Consider the following 24,830-nt stretch of genomic DNA (forward strand, 5'->3'; position numbering starts at 1 on the left):
GGCTGTAGGCATGCAGATCTACTAGTTGTTTTTTTACTGATAAATAATGCCAAATTATGCAGCATAGCATTCACATCTACGCCTAAGTATGAGGTTTACTTAATGATACAAACATAATTCACGGTGATTTGTGGTACTTTAGCCTTCTTATTATTACGATTTTATACACGGCTCCTACCTGTCCATAAATTTTGAGAGAGCGGTTGTGTTGCTTATATTTAAATTGCTAACATCTCAAAATATAGATATATATTTTTACCTTTGTTGTCTGATCTTTGTATTTTTCTAATCAGTTGGTCCTGGTCTCTTTTTCCCATTTTTTCCTTTATAGCTCATTTCCTAATTCCTTTTCAGTGTCTTTCTTATATTACTGTCTTCTTCCCTTCCACACACACACACACACACACACACACACACACACACACACACACACACACACACACACACACTTTCTCTCACAGACTCCCTCTCACATACTCAAGCTCTCACTCTCATATGCTCTTCCCCCCCCCCCCCAAGCTCACATTCTCTGCAGACACACATACAAGTTCTCACTTTCTCACCCCTCCCCAGGCTTATATTCTTATGCACACACATGCGCACATCCAGGCACCCATTCTCACCCACACACATAAACCCAGACTCCCATTCTCACCCACAAACCCATGCTCCCAGTCTCACCCACACATATTCAAGCTCCCATTCTCATCCATACATATACACATTTAAGGTCCTATTCTCACCCACACATACACACATTCAAGCACCCATTCTTATCCACATATTCAAGCTTCCATTCTCACCCACCCACAAACCCAGGCTCCCATTCTCAACCACACATACACACATTCGAGCTCCCATTCTCACCCACCCACAAACCCAGGCTCCCATTCTCAACCACACATACACACATTCGAGCTCCCATTCACCCACATATTCAAGCTTCCATTCTCACCCACATACACACCCAGGCTCCAGTTTTCACCCACACACACTCCCATTCTCATCCACACATACACATTCAAGCACGTGCACAGCTTCCGCTTTCTCCCCCAGAGCAGGAAGATCAGCTGCCTCTCCTGCTGCCACCGGCCTCCTGCTATCTTCGGGCGTCGGGCCGAACTTCCTGTCGGGGGGGGGGGGAGCGGAAGCGCAGCGCACAACGTCTGCTTCCTCCCTCCCCTCCCCAAGCAGGAAGATCGGCCCCGACGCCCGAAGATAGCAGGAGGCCGGTGGCAGCAGGAGAGGCAGCTGATCTTCCTGCTCTGTGGGAGAAAGCGGAAGCTATGCGCGGCGCTTCCGCTCCCCCACCCCCAAACAGGAAGTTCGGTGGGCCGTTTGGCCCGAAGATAGCAGGAGAACGGGTGGCAGCAAGAGAGGCAGCTGATCTTCCTGCTCTGGGGGAGAAAGCGGAAGCTGCGCGCGGCGCTTTCGCTCCCCTACCCCCAAACAGGAAGTTCGGCGGGCAGTACGGCCCGAAGATAGCAGGAGAACGGGTGGCAGCAAGAGAGGCAGCTGATCTTCCTGCATTGGGGGAGGAAGCGGAAGCTGCGCGCGGCGCTTCCGCTCCCCCCCCCCCCCCCCCCGAACAGGAAGACCGGTTGGCCATACGGCCGCAGCAGCGCTTCCCCATGTGTGCCGTGATGGCGCGCGAGGCGAGGGTTCTCTTGTTCGCTGTCGCGGGGATGGGATCCCGCAACAGCCTTGCAGTTCCGGTGCCAGTTGGGTGGGCCTGGGTCTCAGTTGGGTGGGCACCTGCCCACCCGTGGCTACGCTACTGGGCCGATGCTGCAGCGGCCACTGCTAGTTTATCACGCGGCACGGCCTTTCTTCTTCCCGCGCACCACTTCCTGTTCCGGGTCCGGGGGGGGGGGGCGGGGAATGCAGGCGCGGGAAGAAGAAAAGGCCAGCCGCGGATGCCACAGCTTTTCTTTTTGCACCGCTGCCGTTCCCGCTGGGCTTGAACGTGCTGATAGCCCGGCGGCAACGGCAGCAGGGAAGAACGAGCAGCGGGAGGGACCGGGAGCCACGCGACACACCTGCCGGTGCTTGGCGACACACTGGTGTGTCGCGACACACCGGTTGAGAACCGCTGTGCTACAGGACACTTCCAGTTGCCCTCCCACTTTACTTCACAATCCTAAGCTCAGGAAAAAGACATGTTCTCATCAGAAGACTTTTATTTACCAGATTTGGCAGGATTTAGCATTTAGAAAATAATTCCTGTCTCTAACATTTTGGCCACTAAGCAGCAGTTTACAGAAATGAAAGTTCTGTACCATGGGTGAGTTCACACAAGCCATAAACTGTAGCCTGCTTAATATATTAATACTTATGGCTAACTTACCCCTGGCTGGAGGTCCAGAGAATGTGGGTAGAAGAGAGAAGGCTTGGTACTGGCAGTACTTGCTTGTTCTCACTCCATGTTACTCTCCGAACCTGAGCAGGGCTTCTCCTCTCTTCAGTCTCCTCTCCTTGATCTCCCCGGTCACACCTAGTCATCTTCCTCCTCGATAGCAGAGGGTGCTAGACTACTTCAGGCTCCCCTTTTGCTTTTCTGGTTCCTTTTCTTTCAGGGATTGCTTTCAGTGTCCTTATTTGCCTCCCTGTCATACTTTCTAGCTGATAAATATGTATAAGCTCATACATAATCACGTGGTAGGTGGAGGGTCTTTGCCACGTTGCAGGTCTTTCCCCCTGCCTTACCCATTTCTTTGGGGGGGGGGGGGGTGTTCTTGCCTCATTGCAGGTCTTTTCCCTTCCACTCTGACAGTGTCTTGGCCAGTTATAACACTGGTCTACATATTTCTTGGCTATTGTGATTCATATTTGATGCTTACAGTGGAAAAACATGGGATAACTCCATACAGGAGCAAGAGTGGGAACAGAGAAGAGGCTGGTAACTACAGACCGGTTAGCCTCACTTCGGTGGTGGGAAAAGTAATGGAGTCACTGTTGAAAGAGAGAATAGTGAACTATCTACAGTCGGGAGAATTGCTGGACCAGAGGCAGCATGGATTCACCATTGGAAGATCCTGTCAGACAAATCTGATTGACTTTTTTGACTGGGTAACCAAGGAATTGGATCGAGGAAGAGCGCTCGATGTCATCTACTTGGATTTCAGCAAAGCTTTTGACACTGTCCCGCACAGGAGACTGGTGAATAAAATGAAAAGCTTAGGAGTGAGTGCCGAGGCGGTGGCCTGGATTGCAAACTGGTTGACGGACAGAAGACAATGTGTGATGGTAAATGGAACTCTCTCTGAAGAGAGAGCGGTTTTAAGCGGTGTACCGCAGGGATCTGTGTTGGGACCGGTCCTTTTCAATATCTTTGTGAGCGACATTGCGGAAGGGATAGAAGGTAAGGTATGTCTTTTTGCGGATGACACTAAGATCTGCAACAGAGTGGACTCGCCGGAAGGAGTGGAGAGAATGAGACGGGATTTAAGGAAGATGGAAGAGTGGTCGAAGACATGGCAGCTGACATTCAATGCCAAGAAGTGCAAAGTCATGCATATGGGGAATGGAAATCCGAATGAACTGTATTTGATGGGGGGAGAAAGGCTGATGTGCACGGAGCAGGAGAGAGACCTTGGGGTGATGGTGTCTAATGATCTGAAGTCAGCGAAACAATGTGACAAGGCGATAGCTAAAGCCAGAAGAATGCTGGGCTGCATAGAGAGAGGAATATCGAGTAAGAAAAGGGAAGTGATTATCCCCTTGTACAGGTCCTTGGTGAGACCTCACCTGGAGTATTGTGTTCAGTTCTGGAGACCGTATCTCCGAAGAGACAGAGACAAGATGGAGGCGGTCCAGAGAAGGGTGACCAAAAAGGTGGAAGGTCTTCATCAAATGACTTATGAGGAGAGATTGAAGAATCTAAATATGTACACCCTGGAGGAAAGGAGGAGCAGAGGTGATATGATACAGACTTTCAGATAATTGAAAGGTTTTAATGATCCAAAGACAACGACAAACCTTTTCCATAGGAAAAAAATCAGCAGAACCAGGGGTCACGATTTGAAGCTCCAGGGAGGAAGATTCAGAACCAATGTCAGGAAGTATTTCTTCACGGAGAGGGTGGTGGATGCCTGGAATGCCCTTCCGGAGGAAGTGGTGAAGACCAGAACTGTGAAGGACTTCAAAGGGGCGTGGGATAAACACTGTGGATCCATAAAATCAAGAGGCCGTCAATAAAGAGTGGGTGGCTAGCCAGAATGACGGCTACTGCCTGGAGACAATACCCTTATTCAATAAATATACACATGGTTACTGTGACTCCAACATCGCTCTAAGCTACAACAGCAAGAGGAAATGTGGAAAAAAGGATTTGCACTCACAAAGTGGGGAGTAGCTGGCTTGTTACGGCGGTTACTACCCCAAACCAAATAAGCCTGATACTTCACTTTCAATGCATATCCAGCATAGCTCTCTGCTTCAACGGCAGGGGAGAAGAAAAACTGATACTTCACGCATATCCAGCATAGCTCCCTGCTTCAACGGCAGGGGAGAAGAAAACCTGATACTTCACGCATATCCAGCATAGCTCTCTGCTTCAACGGCAGGGGAGAAGAAAAACTGATACTTCACGCATATCCAGCATAGCTCTCTGCTTCAACGGCAGGGGAGAAGAAAAACTGATACTTCACGCATATCCAGCATAGCTCTCTGCTTCAACGGCAGGGGAGAAGAAAAACTGATACTTCACACATATCCAGCATAGCTCTCTGCTTCAACAGCAGGGGAGAAGAAAAAAGGATTCGCACTCACAAAGCGGGGAGTAGCTGGCTTGTTACGGCGGTTACTACCCCAAACCAAATAAGCCTGATACTTCACTTTCAATGCATATCCTGCTTCAACGGCAGGGGAGAAGAAAAACTGATACTTCACGCATATCCAGCATAGCTCTCTGCTTCAACGGCAGGGGAGAAGAAAAACTGATACTTCACGCATATCCAGCATAGCTCTCTGCTTCAACGGCAGGGGAGAAGAAAAACTGATACTACAAGCATATCCAGCATAGCTCCCTGCTTCAACGGCAGGGGAGAAGAAAAACTGATACTACAAGCATATCCAGCATAGCTCCCTGCTTCAACAGCAGGGGAGAAGAAAAACAACCAATAAGGGCTGAACAACACAGTCTGGGTAAAACAAATAAGCATGGGTGTAGCTTGCTTATTGCGGCGGTTACTTCCCCTACTACCCATAACTAATCAAGCTTGATATTTCACTTGGTTGCAGCTCCATCACTGCTCTCTACATTAATGGTGGGGGTGGAAGGGAAATAGAACCAAAGAGCTAAGAGAAACAGATAAGTATGAGAAAAAAATGTGAAGCTTGCTGGGCAGACTGGATGGGCCATTTGGTCTTCTTCTGCCGTCATTTCTATGTTTCTATGTTTCTATGTTTCTATGATCCTTGAGAGACACAAAATGGCCAGGCTTTTAGGATATCCACATTGAATATCCTTGGATATATTTGCATGCACTGCCATCACTGTACATAATCTCTGTCATGCATATTCATTGTGAATATCCTGAAAACCTGGTCTATTTGTGGCTCTCGAGGACTGAAGTTGGCAACCCTTCAGTATAGGGAGGGATGTCAAGTCAAAACAGTTTGTTCTCTTCTTTCGGCTGCTGGTAGGGGGGATGAATTCCACTTATCTGGACTGGTCTGGCAGGCCGATGAGGAAGAAACTTTTTTAATAAGTTCAGGAACTCAAAATTAGTGTGTGGAATAGTAATAGTATTTTAAATTTTATATACTACCTGCAAGGCAAGTTATCTAAGCGGTTTACATATTAAAATAACGTGCATAAAAATAAACAAAAAAGTGCATGGGGACAAAGTACAAAATTTAAAATCACAATAGTACAATAAGGACAAGATTAATGAACAATATTAATATTGTAATCTACTTGTTGGTGGTATGTAAATATGAATAAATACTGATAATCCAAAGTAACATAAATTGGAAGACATGGCCTGGTAAAAGATTCTCCAGCAAGTTAAAAATCAAAGGCCTGCAAGAATAGCCAGGTTTTTACTGCTCTCCAGAACTTCATGTAATTAAGCTGAGCTTGAAAGTCAAGAGGTAAGACATTCCAGAGGAGAGGCGCTTGGAAGCTAAGAGTAAACTCTAGTGACCTCCAATCTAATAACTGAGGGAGCTGAAGAAGACCCTTCTAAGAGGACCATAAGGTACAGGAGGGAGTGTAAAGAGTTAAATGTTTTGAAAGATACAGTGAGAAACCAGAGCACGGATGCACAAATGTAGGGTTTGATGAAGTTAGGAATGCAGGCTGGCAATAAATGTATGAGTCTGATCTTGTTTTGGAACTAGATTAGTAACTACTCCTGGGGGAATTCTACGCTACTGCAGAACGCAGAATTTGCGCAGAATTGCCAAATTCAGCGCAGAAAATAGCAGAGGAGACCCCGGCATGCCGCGAACGGTGTGCGTCCCGCGGCACACGCTCTGTTTGCGGCAAAGATGAAGGCCCAGCGCGCTTTTCGCAGCAAAAAGGGAAGGGCCCCGTGTGCCGCGGGATGCGCTCCATTCGCGGTGAAGATGAAGGCGCGCCGTTCGGGGCACACGAGGGCCTTCCCTTTTCACCGCGAACGGCGCGCCGGGCCTTCATCTTCACCGCGAACGGAGCGCGTCCTGCGGCATGCTGGTGAGAGAGAATGTGTGTTGGGGAGGGTGAGAATGATGAAGGGGGGGATGCCGGTGAGAGAGAGTGTATCTGTGAGAGAGGGGAGGGTGACAGAGAGCATGGTTGGTAAGAGAGGGGGGGGGTGGGGAGGGTGAGAGAGAGCATGGGAGGTAAGAGAGGGTGGGGGGATGCTTGAGTGTGGGTATCGGAGAGGGAGCCTATATAAGGGGAGGGTGACAGAGCAGGAGGGTGTGAGTGAGAGCATGGGAGGTAAGAGAGGGTGGGTGAGGTGGATGCTTGAGTGTGGGTTTTAGAGAGGGAGCCTATATGAGGAGAGGGGGTGTGGGGGAGGGTGAGACAGCTTGGTTGAAAGAGGGGGTTGTGGGGGGGATGCTTGAGTGTGGGTTTCAGAGACGGAGCCTGTATAAGGGGAGGGTGAAAGAGAGCAGGAGGGTGTGAGTGATAGCATGGGAGGTAAGAGATGGAGGGTGGGGGGATGCTTGAGTGTGGGTTTCAGAGAGAGGGAGCCTATATGAGGAGATTGTGAAGGAGTGTGTATGTGTGTGAGAGATTGGGAGCTCATGTGTATGTGAGGGTGCTAGCCTGTGTGAAGGGATTGTGTATGTGTGAGACAGAGCCTGAGTGAAGGGCTGCGTGAGAGAGAGACATGGGTAGCCTGTGTGAGGATGTATGTGTGAGAGAGAAAAGGAGCTTGTGTGGGTGTGTATGCAAGAGAGAGGGCCCTGTATGAGGGGATGTGTGTGTGTGTGCGCGTGAGAGAGTGAGGGAGCCTGTATGAGGGTGTGTGTATGTGGAAAGGACACTCTTACAGTGAATTTCTAGGGAAATTCTGCTCAAAATATTTAAAATTCTGCAACTTTAATAACTTTTTCTGTTTTAATTTAAAATGTAATTACTTAAAGATTATCATGTAAATTGTGTTATTTTGACCAATATAAAGTTTGCAGAATTTTCAGTTTTTGTGTGCAGAACTCCCCCAGGAGTATAACTTTCCCAAAAGCTCTGGTCAAATAATTTCCTGTTTCTCTCCTGCTTGCTTGGCAGGTTTTGGGTAAGATGGTACAGGCAGGGCAGAAATGTAAATTCTGAAACTTGATTAGTGTGATGTATTAATGTGAACATTGTTTTTGTCTTCTACTGGAGGAATGTATTATTTATATGAAGTCTCTCAATACTTTGACAGGTGATAAAGTATCTGGGAGACTTAGGACATAGGTATCAAGTAACATTTAAGAAACAGTGTTCCTCAGGTGCCAAACAATACCCATGTATCTGTACAGTAATTGGATTCTGGTTTGTGTTTTATGAAAACATTGTTTGGACTAACATGGTGTAGTTTAGTCAAGGAAGAGTTTGATGGTTTGGACTCCCTCTATTTTTTTTCTGAGATCCAAGGCTTCATGTCTGGAACATGATTTTGGGATGACTACTTTTATTTTAGCACTCTTTGACTGGCAGAAGAATCTGTTTCTGATGGCTTAATATTATTCTGAATTTATGAAACAACTTCTTCCATTTGGAGCAGGCATTCACTGGTAGTTAATGGCGAATCTGGAGAAGCCAAAGGTCGAGGCAAATCCTTGGCTATGAATTGACAATGAAGTAACACTTTCTGATATTTTGCCAATGCCTAGAAAAATATTAAGGTCAGAAATCGGGGCTTCTGTAGGAAATGAATACTCACAGCACAAAATGACTGCTTTACAATTATTTTGAGATTTCGGTGGTTTTCAAACTTGGTTTTATTTTTGTATTTCTTATGTCTCAGTAGAAAATAATTAGCCGGTGATACCTGTCTCCACCACTTTCTTTTAATGCCACCTCAACTTGCTCGCTCTGTCCTTCAGCACACACACCCAACTCCTGCCCCAGTGTCTCTCTGCTCCTGCAGCTTTAATTTGGCTCTGTCCAACTCTTGGTATATTTGTTGCAAGGTGCTTGTACTGCTATACTGCTCTCAAACCTTAGCAGGTATTACAAGAACAGTGTGGGAATGCAGGCACCATGCAGCTCAAAATTAAACGAGAGATGCATGGAGCCAGATTAGAGAAGTGGTGGAAGTATCTGATAAGACCAGGTGACTAGGTACGTGTGGCCCATTTTCTGACTTACTACAATCCACGGCTGGGGTAATATTTCCTGACAATATTGTCCAAATATATTTTTAGCATTTAGAAGTTTGTTTAAATCCAAACTTTGAGGAAGCGTGGCCTAATGATTCATGCATTGGACTGTGAACCATGAAAGCCATGGTTGAAATGCCACTTCTCACACTGATGCTCCTTATGACCTTGGTCGAATTACTTATCTTCTGTTACCTCAGGTACCCACTTAAGACTGTTTAGTTCTTTGGGCAAGAGAAATATTGTATTTGAATTGTTGTAATCCACCTTAATACTCTGGAAAGGTGGAATAGAAATACAAATTATAATAGCAATAGGGAACTATTACAGCTACCCTACCACACCCGTCTCCAAAAAGGAACAAATTATTGCAGCGAAATGTCACTTGTTTTAATATATGAAGCATGAGGCTGAAAAATAGTGTAGTGCATATATGTACACATGGGGAATTAACAGGAGTTTGATTTAAGCTCTGTAGCAGGAGGAACTGAGAACCCAACACAAAGCCAAGTGCTTGCAGTCTACCATGTATGGCATTAACAGAAAGTGCCTATCACTTTAGGACGTTATTGCTGTCATAAATCTTCCCCTACCAGAATTTTAAACTTAATGATCTGGCTGAAATATTTTCATTTTCAAAGATGTGGCTATTTTTGTGATATCTGGTTCGTCCATTGGTATAGAGTTTTTTGCTTATAACAACTAACCAATGGTAGGACAGTTCTCAAAATCCTTGATGACCAGACAGCATATTGTGATCTCCCTGTGATTTCTACTTCTTTTTTTCTTTTTCAAAGAGTTGACCTGGTGACATGTTGCTGTATTTCTAAATATGTGATCATGGACCTTTAGGTACTAATGAAGGACAAAGTAGCTCTGTGGCATTTATAGTCTGTCCAGACATACCTGAGGTTACATCTGATCTGACCTGTTTTCCTGGAGAAAACATAGGTAAAAGCAAACAACAATCAGAAGTGTAGGAGACTTTGAGGGCTCATAGAAAGTGTGAACCAGGGGTCACTAGATGGTCTATGATCTATGGCAGAGAGTTGACAGTTTAAATGAATGGTTCAAAAGTTATGGACAAGTTGCACAGGAGGTGATGGATAGGTGAATAGACAGACAATGATTTTAAGGCCATTTTCCTTGTATAAAACCTAGGATAGAAATTAGAATTTTCCTACAAATGCTTTTTGTGACCTTAGGCAAGTTACGTCACTGTCCATTGCCTAAGGTACACCATAGATTGTAAGCCCTCTTAGGCAGCCAAATACAGTACCTGAATTGCAACTCAACTTGAGCTTAGATTTGGAAAATGCCCACAATTAAATCTAATAATCCAAATTTAAGATGGGGACACTGACAATGTACAATGTCAAAGCATTACAGGGTTAAGGTTTCCAATCACTTTGCAGTTTATGATGAGGCATCTCCATTTCCTTATTATTTTGTAATCGTAATCCTTGGTTTCTTATTTAATAGTTGGCATGCTGTTTGCACTTTCTAATTGTCATGTTTCCATTAATTTATTTTGAGTGAAATATATCATAGAGGTCATTCCAAAAAATATGTAGACATGGGGACATGCATGTCACATGCTCTCCCACAGGGTTTCCATTGCATTGCTAGGACAAAGTAGGCTCAAACCATAGGTTTGATGGTAATAGTTTAGCATAGCTCAGCATATTATCCAAATAGCTGAATAGTGAAAGACACCTCTAGGAATTCAGTATTTGGAACAATTAGAATGCCCGTGGGCAAATCTTACCAGTCATCTGCGATTGAAGCTGGATAGGCTGCTGCAGAGATTAAAATGCTCACTCATTAGCGAGACCCAGACCTTAGGCTTTCTTAGCATTGGTCGCTAAGAATTAGGAGACTGTCTCATCACCTATGGCCCTCAATAATACCTTCTGCTTCAGAATAAAGGGTCAGATGTAGGTGCCAGGTGTGGGAAAATAAAAACAAAAAATAATTCAATTTTTCTGATAGCTACAACAGTGCCCAAACCACCTCAGAACCTGCATTAGTCAGTCTGTCTGCTGCTCTATCTCCCTTCCTTTGTCTGGTCATACCGGCACAGTCCCCATGCATAAGACATGTAATTTGTATGTGATGATTTTCCATCCCAGATTCCCAAGTAAAGTATCCTTACATGCAACCATTGAAGAGTGCCGAGTCATTTTCTACATCCCATTAAGTGTTTCTTCTGAAGGTGTGGAGATCCCCACTGCTAACACCTGGCTCCTGACCCTGAACAGGATTGGGCTAGATTGGTGCTACTCGGCCAGAATTTTCACACACACACTCACTCACTCACTCACTGCAACACTAGAGAAATAGAAATACATTTCTTTCTGTACTTTGCAAATTACAAATATCAGATGTATTTTTCTCAAAGCTGACCGCAAATAAGACATGTCAAAGGATTTTACCCAAGTAAATGTGTGGCTAAAAATTGCCCTTCACCTCCACAGCTAAATGTACCTGTGCCAGAAAGAAGCAGAGCTGCCAAGTAACATGACGGGATTTCATTTTGAAATCCATGCACCTGCTTTATAGCATCAACTTTGTACAACAGGTAATGCTGTACTCGTATGGTGCCAGCTGGCCAGTCCTCCAATTTCAATGGGAATTGTTATAAAGAGGCCTTTTTTTTTTTTTAATGATTTCCAACATGTTGGAAAGAAGTATGCCTATGAGAACAATAACTCTCTCCAAAAAAGGGATAAAATTCACCAAATTTGGCATGAATTAAAAAATGTGAATTGTCTTGTATGTTTGAAAACCAGAAACATTTTTGATGTACTTATTTTTTTTGTCACTTGTGTTTATTGGCCAGTACTTCAGTCCCTTGTATTCATGTCAAATGTATATTTTATATTGTTTGTGATCTGCCAAAAACTAGTATTTAGGCTTGGCAGGCTATAAATCTACCTTTTAAAAATAGACAGTGTTTTAATTTCTCACTAGTACTCAATCTTCCACAAATCCCAATATAGAGAATATTCAAGACATTGGTATTGATTTGTTGGTCACAATAGCCAGTTCCTTATAATTGCTTGTCAGAATCTCAGAATTAAGGGGCATTCCCACGAGTGATGAAGTAAAGTGGCATAAATTGTTTGACATTTCAAGCATTTGTTTGAGCAGGCCAACCCTGTTTTGGGGCCGATGCAATACAGTGTGCTCAGCCGAGTGTACTGTTAACCTGCAGTCAGAGGCGGGTAGCATAGGCGCTAATCAATCCCCTAATGTAATAAGGGGATTAGCGCATATTCAACGCGTGTTCAATGCAGAGTGACTCTAATAGCGCTCATCAAATGCATGTGAATGAGGCTATTAGGCATTCACTCCTGATGCAAAAAAAAAAAAAGTGCGTCTCGGATGCACATTTAACTGTCATCTATTAACGCCTGCCTGGCACAAGGATATTAATGTATAAACCCACATTTTTGCAAGACATTTAAGAAAAGACCACCCCACTAGAATGAGATCCTTAATAGAGCCTTTGACGAGTTTCCAAAGCTGTAGTTAACTTGCACAGACACATGAACATCTACCATAAACAAATTCCACTTGACCATGAGAAATCATGTTAGGCAGTATGAATTTGTCTTCCGTGCCAGGATTTTGTTATAAATGTTAACATCCAAGTTCAATAGAGATGTTGTGCTACCGGGGTCCCTAACTGGCTTGGGAAAGACTTATTTCTCACACAGAAGAAGAGCCCACGTTTACCATGTCCTTAAATACCCATTTAAGTGTAGGTTGTAAATTCTCACCTAGGGTGTTATAAAAGTAAACATCAAACCTGTCAGGACCAGGGGTCTTAAAATTTGGCAAGGTCTTTATGGCGTCTCCAATTTCAAAGTTGGTAATGGGAGCATTTATTCTCACCAAGATTTCCGCAGATATGGTTGGCAGCGGCACGTCCTGCATGGAAAGTTCTCTAGCAAGCACATTTTTCTTTATTTGACTTATACAATTGTCATAACACTCTTTAAAAGTTTCACAAATATCTTTTACATATTGCTATATATCCCTCTGTGATGTAAGATAGAGGTTATAAACTTAGATGTACACTGGCTTTGTGTTACATTAGTGCAATTTCTCCAATAGATTGAGTCAAAGAATGTGCAGTACAAGAAAATCCAGATAAACAGCACTCACAAATTTTAATTTCTTCTAGAAATATTTATATACAACTTAATCTAAGAAAAAGTCCTTAATGTGCAAAATACTTATATGTGGTTGTAGGACAATTCATAGCACCCATGCTATCATTTAGTTTATGCGCCTTGGGTGAGTCCAAATCATTCTAGTCCTATTCTCCCCACCACTCATTTTTTTAGATTTTTTTTTTTTAATTTGTGCAAATAAAATAGAGAGCCTTATTCTCTTCAGTTCTTGTCCTTAGTTGATACTCTTCCACGCTGACCTCATGTTACATGGACAAAAAGACCAGCCCAGCATAGTGCCATGTTTTGCTCATTGCTGTTTCAGGGGTATCTGGCCGAAGTTGCTGCTTACATTTTTTGGCACTTTTGGCTTAATACCCAGACCGTGCATGACTCTATAAGCGCCCCTTCACTGTCTAAAAAGAATGGCCACCAAATAACCTCTAATGTTCCAGGAAGATAATGCCTTCTAGTCCATGTTGGAATTGGTGGTTTTTGAAGAGCAACTGGACAGAAAAATTCCGAAGGCCCTTAAATGTAAGATATCAGTGAACCAGTGTTTCTCAACATCCTCTGTGTCTTAGTAGACTGACTTTCAGACTCTGGTAGCAGAAGGGCCCCAATGCCAAATCCCTGAGGAGAATTTAGCATTGTATAGTGGTTCCCATTGCAATTTTGAACACATCTGAGAAGGAAACTTTACTGATGTACAGGAGCACATCAGGATGTAAGGCCCAATAGACAACTACCCTCCTCTTTGAGGCCTTGTCTACTAGCTGGATTACATTCCGGTCTATGCCCCTGAATATCCAGATTAGAGTATTCCTGGAGATACTACTATTTATTTTAAAATATTTATATGCCACATTATCCAATGTTATTAGTGGCTCACATAAAAACATATGTAATGAACCTGAGGACTTCTTTGAGCAAGAGGTGTCTTAAGGGTTCCCTTGTGACCCCTCTCTTCCACAGGAAAGGAGAAGGTCTCCTCTCAAGGATCTCACAAACTCAGCAACGGAAAAGAGAATGATGGATGACATTCCATTTGAGTTGCAGAGATGATATGACAATACTCATCCATGAGATCCTTCAGACAGCCCAGAAGAGAATGTGGGAGTGGAGATGTCTGAAGCATGGTACAGTGGTCTTTCCTTTGGGCCACCACTTCCTTGGCCTTTTCTGTATTTGTTGAGGATCTGTCCGTGTTTGTGTGTCACAGGTCAGATTTTCTGCTAGTGTGTAGCTTCCTTATAACACTCTGTAGCAATTCTGCTTGTTTTGTTTTTCCAGTAGGGGATGTATTGTGCTCTAGGACTTTTCTTTTTTTTTTAAATTTTATTTTTATTGAATTTTAAACACTTATACAGAACTTTAGTTCAAGAAAAATACTGATAATAATAATATCTAATTAGATATACAAAGTAATTATTAAAGAACATTTTCATATCTGAACAATCATAGGAAAAAGGGGAGTCCTTGATCAAATTGAGCAGTCACAGAAGAAAAAAAAACCATATACTTCCTAACAAAACGCATGCCTTTAAAAGGGAGTACCTGAGCTTAACTTATTGCCATTGCCTGGGGCTCATGTCAGGAATGTGAGTCCAGATATACACGTAACTGTACCGGGTCTAGGAAAATATACCTATTTTCTTGAAATATCACTATACATCTACACGGGAAGCGTAGTATAAATTTTGCTCCCCTGTTTATCACTTCAGATCTCATTTGCAAGAACTTCCTTCTTTTTTCTTGAGTCACTTTAGTAACATCTGGATAAATCCAGATTCTGTATCCGTGGAATACTTTATCTTGATTTCTTAGAAAATTTCTTAAAACAGCATCTCTTTCTGATATAAACAAGAACGTTACCAACAAAGTCTCTCTTGTTTCAATTACTGTTTCTAAAGTCATTTCCAGGAGAGCAGAAATATTCAAAGGTTCTTCTTTTCTTGCTTGTAATTGTGGATTATTTTCTGACGTCTTTTCCTTAGACCCAGGTAAATAGTATATTTTAGATAGTGCTGGCATACCCTCCTCTGGGAACTTCAAGATGTTATTAAGATAACTTTTGAATAAATCTCATGGTGATTGTCCTTTCATTTTAGGAAAATTAAGAATCCTTAAGTTCACTCGTCTATTTTCATTTTCCAATCTCTCAAGCCTATTATAACAAATAGTCTCAGATCTTATTAAGTTATGTTGAATCTCCTTAATATCCTTAATTTTTCCCTCATTCTCGGAGACTTTTTTCTCTAGAGTTAACATTTTTTCACCCATAGTCCTTGTATGTTGCAAATTTTCCCTTAATAGACTTGACATTGATTTTATAGATGTATCCATTGAAACAAACATACTCCAAATACTTTCAATAGTTATTTCTTGTGGTTTTACCAGAGGAAGAGTTCCTAAAATATGTATTCCAGTCTCACTCCTCCCTGAAGCCTCCAAGTCCCCGGTTTTACCGTCAGGCAGTTGTTCCATGGCCGCCCGGCCCCTGGAGCCTCGTTCTCCTTGGCTCTCCGAAAGGGGTAGAACACTCTCCTCCTTTCTCGGGGCGGTAATTTTCACGGGTTCCATTTTCCCTTCCAGCTGTCCGGTTGTAAACTCTCCGGACAAGCTGAAGATATCGGTCGGTTGATCCGGGGTAAGTGGCGCGCCGGGACTGAGGGATACCTCTTCCACATGGGTTACCGTTGCCTGCTCAGCGTCGGTTAGTCCCGCGTTTCCTCCTGCCGGCTCGGTTAGTCCCGCGTTTCCTCCTGCCGGCAGGACTTTTCTTTTCATAGCTAAGGTTGTTGCTGTTCTGAGTCCTGGGAGTTAGTGCTGTTTTGGTATAGCAGGTTTGCTATATAGGTTCTGAGTGACATTTTTGCAGGATTTTATGCTAAATCAGAGTGCCTGGATGTGAAAGAAGTTTATTATTGAACTTGGGAGGGAGAAAGGGTTGGAAAATCTGGTAGGAATCATGGGATGCGGGGGGGGGGGGGGAATAGGAGAGAGCCCTAAAGAGGCTGCAGGGGGTGGCAGGAGTGGAGCCAGTATTCCTCCCCCCCCCCCCCCCCCACACACACACCTCCCCCACCATCACTAGGATGGGGACGCTAATTTTAGTTTATTACCATAGAAATTTCAAAGGAAAATAATTTTGTTATTATACATAATTCAAATCTATGTAATAGATATACAACACATACATATAAGATATACAAGCTTGATTTAATTGTAATTTGGGTCAGTCCTCGATGTAAGTGATTATTTTTGATGAGAGTCTGTGAAATTAACAGTCTTTGTGAACGAAATACAAAATAGTGGCAGTGAGCAATGTAAACTGTAGTTTCAATAATCTGATGACAGAGAAAACACAAAAAGGGATTGAAATAGCATAAATTTGAAACTTGAGTAGTAGCGCCAATCAACAAAGCTTCAATTCTGGCCATACAGATACCTCCAAAAAAAGAGAAATTACAGTAATTGGAGATGGGATGTGCTTTGGATTATGATAACAAAAAAGTAGAGTCCAATTGTGTTTTCTTTCTAGGTGGCAGAGATTGTTCCTCCAGATCATTCTGCGTTTGACTGTAGTCATTCTATTTAAAGTGTGGTAAAAGTAACCAAGTTTTAGAGACTTGCTCATTTTTACTCTGATTTTCAGCAGATCACTAAAATATATATGACTGATTCCAAATATCAGCCTCTCTCTTATCTGGTGTATTTTGAGAATAAAGGTAAAGCATAGATGGTCTTTTATTTTATTTTTTCTGTTTCTCGCTCTAGTAGTGGTGATCTTCATTATGTTTATATGTTTATTTCCATAGATACTGCTTTGACCATTCTTATCTGACTCTGTCCTTTCTCTGAAATCTGTGGAAGTGGGAATCCATCTCTTTTATTTCACTCTGCATTTCCAAAGTACTGTAAAGTAAGTTATCTTCTCTCCATCTTCTGAAATTTTCTTGGTTGTATTGATTTTTCTTTTTTAACAGTTGAGATACTAAAAACCTACAATAAGATGTTTCAAAGGTGAATTTGCAACCAGTTTTGTTCATAAACTTGAATTTGCCCTGTGTGCTGAAGAAAAATACTGGGACACTGAATATTAGTGCATTTAACCAAAAGATATATCTATATATATCATATAATTGAACTTGTTTTTGGAGATTACATACATTGTTTACATAAAAACATTGAATACTATCTGGACAGCTATATAATGATGTTTGTATCTTTCCAAGAACCTTTTTATAAGCATAAGTGAGGAGCATACTGTTGGAGAGGGATTTTCTTGGATAGGAAGGAGTCTTAGTGGTTGCAGATACATGGTTTTCCTTGAAGCCACAAAAACTAATCATGAATGCCTTTTCTCTTTTCTGTTTTCTGTATTTTAGCTAAATATTCAAGGAAATGTGTATGATCCATTTTTCTGTACTTCCATAATGTGATTTTAGCTATTTATCTTCACCCTAATTTCTTCCTAACATTCATTGATGAATCATATTGCACAACCTTTTGCATGTTCCCCATTTTTCTTCCACATCTGTTCAGTATGTAGACCAGATATTGCAGTAAGGTCTGTGGCTGAGGGCAGGGTTCAGCTCCCTCTATAGCCATTGTCTGTGCTATCCTCTAATTGTTCACTAAGTAAAGGCCACTTTATGAGCAGCCTTTGACCCTTGTCATGTTGTTGCAAAAACATATCCAATCTGAAAAGCAGGGGGCTGGATCCAAGTCTAGGACCTTCAGCTTGGTTGTGCAAATGATTAATTACACACACTGAAATGACTGTAAGCTATGTGTGCTTAAATTCTCCCAGTTTTGTCAGTCTTTTGTATGGCAGACTATTTCACGGTGACCTTGACTGTACTTACTATGCTTCTGATGCAGTTTTGGGAAAGTAATGGTAGCATCAGGATATAGAAATAGGTACCCTAAGAAGGGGAGAGAGTAAGGTCAGCAGTGGATTCTAAAGGTTGGTTGAACCAGCAGATGAATGTGACAGAGAACTTAAAAATAATCAGGACTGTCAGTATAAAAGGGAAGTAAAAGATGCCCTGTCCTGCTCTTTCGAGGAGGAGTATCTCCTGGACCCACCAAGACTATTATCGATCTGGCCAGGATCCAGTTAGCGGCTGCAGTGATTGTACCTCCAGGGAAGACACTGGTTCCTTCACATCTTTGAGAATGGATGCTAAAATGGGCCCATGATTCAAGCATTGCAGGGCATACAGGCTTCTCTAGGATCTTAAACTCCTTATCTGCTACTATATATGGCCTCATCTGCGGCAAGATCTAAAACGGTACATAGACTCGTGTCAGACTTGTGCCATGAATAAGATTCCCAGAGGCCGGCCCTGGGACTACTTAGTCCATTACTGACTCCCAAAGAACCTTGGACCCACTTGGCTACAGATGTTATCACCAATCTATCACCATTGGCAGGCAATACTACTATCTGGGTGATAGTCAACAGGTTCTTGAAGATGGCCCACTTCATGCCCCTCCCAGGATTACCACCAGCAGCCAAATTAGCCCAACTCTTCAAACTGCACATCTTTCACCTACATGGCCTCCCCACTCACATTGTACCTAACCAAGGTGTTCTGTTCACCGCCCATTACTGGCAAGGCTTATGCAAGAAACTTGGTATACTGAATTTTTCATCTACATACCATCCTGAAATTAATGGTCAGACCAAACAGACTAACCAATCACTTAAACCTTCCTAAGTCCTTTGTCAATCAGCAACAAGATAACTGGTCCTCACTTTTCTCGTGAGCTTAGATTTGCTATAACAACCACGTCAAGTCCACAGGCTCCTCCTTTATTTTTTTTTTTTGTATGGATGACATCCTCTGATCCCGGCACCACTACCCACTACTGGGTGTGATGTCTGGCGCCTGATATTAAGGGACAAGAACTATTGAATCTATGGCATTCTGCTGATCAACTCCTGAAACAGTCTGTAGCACATTCCAAAGCACAGGCAGATAAAAAAGTCTGCCTGCCCCACAACTTCATCCAGGGGACTTAGCTTGGTTGAACATCCGCAACCTGGACTCCGTCTACCATCCCTCAAGTTCACACCATGCTTCGTGGGACCTTTTCCCATTGTCCACTTTAAAGGCCCAATAGCATATCCATGACGTCTTCCACATACCGCTCCTCAAACTTCCTATCCTCTCATGGCCCTCAAGACCTCTACCCCATGCCTATGTTCCAGTAGAAGTGTACACAATATTTATTTATTTAAAAGAATTTATATCCCGCTTCTCCCAAGTTTGGGGTGGGTTACAATTTAACATACATAAGTCTTTAAATAAAATAATAAACAGACATCTTTAAAAGGAATAAAAAACATGCAGGCTTCAAACAATAAATAATTGAAACCTAAACTAAGATATAACTAATTTGCTTGTGAAGTTTGGCATAGATTGGGAAAGGCCTGAATAAAGAGAGAGTGTTTGGCTTTCATAAACAGTTTTTTTTATCTGAGATTAAACAGATTTCTGGTGGGTTTGAATTCCAGAGTATGGGTCCGGCAATTGAGAATGTATGTTCTCTGATGGATACTAGTCTAGTAGTTTTTGGTGATGGGACTTGAAGTAGAAGTTTGTTTTTTGAACAGAGATTCCTACATGGGGTGTATATGTGAAGAGAAGCAGAAAGCCAGGACGTTTATTACTGTAGATAATCATGTGAAGAATCATCGGGGTTTTAAATTGTAGACGCCATTTAACAGGCAGCCAGTGAAATTTGTGAAGGACCGGGGAAATGTGTTCTTGGAATTTGGTATTTATTTATTTATTTATTTATTTATTTAACATCTCTTTTATACCGATATCCGTTCGCACATCGCATCGGTTCACAATAAACAAAAACTTTTGGGCGGTGCCCTTACATGTAACAGATAACTTAGTGAACTAGGAAAAATACAATTAACTTTTCGGAGGAGCCCTTACATATAACAAACATCAATGGGTAGATGCAAAGCAATAGAACTGTAACTATAACTATATACATGTATAAGTCTTGCTGCTGAGATTTGTAGTAACTGTAATGGGCGAGTAGTGATTTGTGGTACAGGCCTAATAGCAAAGAGTTGCAATAATATGCTGGAGAGAATTAGTGATTATACAATTGTGCGGAAATGAACCGGATCAAATTGTGGTTTTACATTTCTCAGCTTTATTTTCAAGACAGAATTTTGGTGTGTGAGTTAAGGTTCAATTTGTGTCGAGGATAATTCCTAAATTATGTACCTGATTGACTATATGTATTGTACAGTTGTCATGTTGAATGGAAGAGGGGATGCTAGAACGAGTATTTCTGTTTTATTTAAATTTAGACTTAATTCATTGTATGCTAGCGAGCTTTTGATTGTTATGAGGCATAAGGAGAGGAGTTTTGATGTATCTTGCCAGGTCTGTTTGGGGAAGAAGAATTGTATATCGTCTGCATAGATTCTGTAAGTTAAACCAAGTGTGGCTAACAGTTGACAAATCGGGGTGAGATAGATATTGAATAATGCGGCTGAAAGGGCAGAACCTTGGGGAACTCCTAGTTTTTAGTGCAAATTAAGTGGAATGATTACGATTGATGAACATTTGTTATTATACATAATTCAAATCTATGTAATAGATATACAACACATACATATAAGATATACAAGCTTGATTTAATTGTAATTTGGGTCAGTCCTCGATGTAAGTGATTATTTTTGATGAGAGTCTGTGAAATTAACAGTCTTTGTGAACGAAATACAAAATAGTGGCAGTGAGAGAGAGCTTTTTATTCAGAAAAGCAAAGTTAATAAGAATATATGTTTTATAGAGAGAGCAATAATACACATGACCATACAAAGAACCCCCCCCACCTCCACATCAGCAGCTGAGATCATTTGCTGATACAAGGGGTTAAATAGTAGGGATGTGAATAGTTTTTTGACAATTTAAAATATCGTCCGATTATATTTTAAATCGTCAAAAATTGTTAGAGGCGATATATAATAGGAATTCCCCCGATTTATCGTCGTAAATCGGAGGAAGGGGGAGGGTGGGAAAACCGGCACTAAAACAACCCTAAAACCCACCCCGACCCTTTAAAATAAATCCCCCACCCTCCCGAACCCCCCCAAAATGTCTTAAATTACCTGGGGTCCAGTGGGGGGGTCCCGGTGTGATGTTCCACTCTCGGGCCACGGGTGCGTTGATAGAAATGGCGCCGGCGCTACCTTTGCCCTGTCATATGACAGGGCAAAGGTAGCGCCGGCGCCATTTTGGTTCCTGTCCCCCGACGTCACGAGCGTAAGAGATCGCTCCCGGACCCCCGCTGGACCCCCCAGGGACTTTTGGCCAGCTTGGGGGGGCCTCCTGACCCCCACAAGACTTGCCAAAAGTCCAGCGGGGGTCCGGGAACGACCTCCTGTACTCGAATCGTGTTGCCGTACAGCCGGCGCCATTTTGCAAAATGGCACTGGCCATATTGCCGTATTGCAAAATGGCGCCGGCTGTACGGCAACATGATTCGAGTGCAGGAGGTCGTTCCCGGACCCCCGCTGGACTTTTGGCAAGTCTTGTGGGGGTCAGGAGGCCCCCCCAAGCTGGCCAAAAGTCCCTGGGGGTCCAGCGGGGGTCCGGGAGCGAACTCCTACGCTCGTGACATCGGGGGACAGGAACCAAAATGGCGCCGGCGCCATTTCTATCAACGCACCCGTGGCCCAAGAGTGGAACATCACACCGGGACCCCCCCACTGGACCCCAGGTAATTTAAGACATTTTGGGGGGGTTCGGGAGGGTGGGGGATTTATTTTAAAGGGTCGGGGTGGGTTTTAGGGTTGTTTTAGTGTGCCGGTTTTCCCGCCCTCCCCCGATTTACGATTTACACGATATTTAAAAAAACAAAACTGCGACGATCCGATTCCCTCCCCCCCCCAGCTGAAATCGATCGTTAAGACGATCGATCACACGATTCACATCTCTATTAAATAGGTATCCACTTCCAATTCACACATCAATGATCTAGTTAATCAGTTAACACAATGTCTTTAAGTGGTTACTACAAGCAAAATATTTGTCTATAATAAGCGGTAGATGCAAATTCCCTTATCTTTATTATGCAAATGTTACCAGCCTAAAAGATAAGCCTAGATCTAGAATGGACGCTGGCATCCTTGTACCCCTCTGACCTTTGCTACACTTCTGCATTCTTTTCAGTACTTTTTCACAGTAAGCTTCCAGTACTAGCCCGTTCTAGAAACATCTGTCTCATATTGTGTCTGCATTTGGCTAATGATACATTAAGTACTAAGCTAAAATATACATTATATGTAAGCATAATTCTTCATAATGTGGCTTATTCCCTGGCTGTTCTCTGCATCTTCACCACACTAGCAGATACCTTTTACAGATGCATTGTCACAGATACCTTGCAGGATGCCCTAACATATGTCTTTATTTTATATATAATATATATTATGTATGTTTGTAATCCACATTGGACAGTTTTGGATTTGCAGCAAATTAAAATTTTTAAATAAGTAAAAATGTATTTAAAAGAAATGCGTATATTTTAAGTATGATCGGAGCTGGAATCGGGAAGATTTAAAAAAAAAAAAAAAAAAAAAAAGTGGTACCTCCTGCTCGTTTGGGAAAGACAAATGTGGTGCTCCTAGCCTAGGAAAGCATGTCACTTACTGTGAGCAGTGAATTCCTGACCCCCATGGAGACATTCTGCCGAGTTTGAATTGTCCCGTGGACAGCGTGCCACATATGATACCTCATGCACGATAGGGAGATCTGGCAGTAGGGGAGACTGCACTAGGTCACTCTCTCTCAGGTGCTCCCTGGTGCTGTTGCTATTCTCTTCCTCCAGCAAAAGTCTGACTTGCCGCAGCTTCATGATCTCCACCTAGGGGGTGGTGGGTGGGAGAAGAAGCATGACTTACCTACAGATACTTAAACTTTTGCCTGCATGGGTCTGCCCTCCAGAGGCTGGGGAGCCACACTTCTCCCACAGCTCTTGATGGTTCTGTGTTTACTTTGGCATTTTTCACCAGATTTCAAATGAGTATGGAAGGAGAACAAATGTATTCATGCCAGTTATGTATTTGCTTCACTCTGGCCTTGTTTTTAGGAAGTGTAACGTTCGTGATTTATTTATAAAAATTTTGTTTTTTGCCAGCTGCATTGCAGGCACTTAAGAGAAAGAAGAGGTTTGAGAAGCAGCTGGTGCAAATTGATGGGACACTTTCCACCATTGAGTTCCAGAGGGAGGCTCTGGAAAACTCCCATACAAATACAGAGGTGCTGAAGAACATGGGCTATGCTGCAAAAGCCATGAAAGCAGTTCATGACAATATGTAAGTTCATTTCCAGCTACCTGGGAATTTGCCCATTTTTTTCACCTTCTGTCTTCCTCCCTGTCTAGTTGAGCACTTGTGTCAAGTCTGTGTTTTTGACTCAGAGGTTCATGCCAGAACCCGGGGTAAGCACAGTAGGTGTCTGCCATATTCTCAGCCCCAGCTATCTCAAGGAGGTGAAGCTAGGTCAGGATTTATACCAGATGCCATGTATAGCCCTGCTGCAGAATCATTTGATCAGCCCCCCACCTGAACTGTTTGTAATGGCTTAGTATAGGAAAAGAGCAGATAAACAGGTAAACTGCCCATCCCTCTTCCTGTGATACTTAAAGTGTGATCTTTCGAAATATTTAATTTTAAAAAGGCAGTCTGCAAAATATAGCAGAGAAATGACTCATGAATTTTCTTACTAATTTCAGGTATTGATAACCATTTTTTCTTTTAGGTACCTTGTTTAAAGAAAACGCAAAAGAATACCTTGTTTGCACCCTGCATGATTGCATAGATTTTACTTCTTCCCTTCACATAGTATTTAACAAATTGAGAGATGGATTAATGAATGCCTTTGTCAGGGTGCCATATATTCAGGCTTCAGATTTAATATATTTATAGGAGTGTTTTTAAAAACCTTAAATTGGGTCACTAAAGAGCCAAGGAACAAGATGGCTGCCTAGCAAGACTGTAGCTAAGTTAACTGTTGATCCATATAACCTGGTGGGGTGGCCCTCCAATGATGTGGTCGGCGATGCAGAGGAACTCGCTTCACAGTGATGGTGGCAAGATGCACTGGTGGCTGGCTGCCTTGCCCCACCCCTTCTGATGGCCCTGGTATTAACCCACCGCTTGCAGGGACTTGTTTTGCTTTTCTAAGGAAATGCAATAGGGAAGTCATAACTAACAGGCCGATACAGTAAGGTGTGGTAGAAAGAGGTGCATTAGTGCCCGGCGCACCCGCATTTGCCGCACGCACAGTTCGGATCACCTACCGCTCGATACTGTATTTAAATGGCATGCAAGCCACATCCAACGCGCATCCATGAAGCGCAATCCATTTTACTGTATAGGCGCTATACAGTACAGGATACTGTATAGGCGCTATACAGCGCCTATACAGTATCCTAGGTGCGCTGGTACCTGTCATTTCAAATAACGTTTGAAATGACAGGTACCAGGAAGTGGATGGTTCTCCTACGCCCCCCGCTGCCTTGAGCGCCCGGCGCCAGCAAGCCCCAGCAGCCGGCGATCGGAGGCAGGGAGCGCAACAAAGCACCCTCCTTCGGACGGACAAGAGAGACACAATTTCACAGTCCCAAACCAAGCCAAGCCCCAGCAGAGAGAGACGAAATTTAGCCAACCAACCCAATCCACAGAAAAAAAATGCTTCTCGCACTTAGCCGCCCAGTCCCAAACCAAACCAACCCAATCCAAGCCCCAGCAGAGAGAGACGAAATTTCACAGTCCCAAACTTTCCCCCAGCCCCCGCTCAC

At 43.0% G+C, this 24,830-nt stretch overlaps 1 protein-coding gene across 1 annotated transcript in view; it reads left to right on the forward strand.

The window, feature by feature from the left end:
• Positions 1-24,830, forward strand: part of CHMP4C (charged multivesicular body protein 4C) — a 70,362-nt gene that overhangs the window by 16,454 nt on the left and 29,078 nt on the right. Inside the window, exon 2 of the mRNA XM_029591569.1 lies at positions 23,166-23,343. Within this exon, the coding sequence (XP_029447429.1) occupies positions 23,166-23,343 (178 nt within the window). The remainder of the gene's footprint in view (positions 1-23,165; positions 23,344-24,830) is intronic.

This window comes from Rhinatrema bivittatum, chromosome 2 (assembly GCF_901001135.1).
Source record: "Rhinatrema bivittatum chromosome 2, aRhiBiv1.1, whole genome shotgun sequence".
NCBI classification, from domain to species: Eukaryota; Metazoa; Chordata; class Amphibia; order Gymnophiona; family Rhinatrematidae; genus Rhinatrema; species Rhinatrema bivittatum.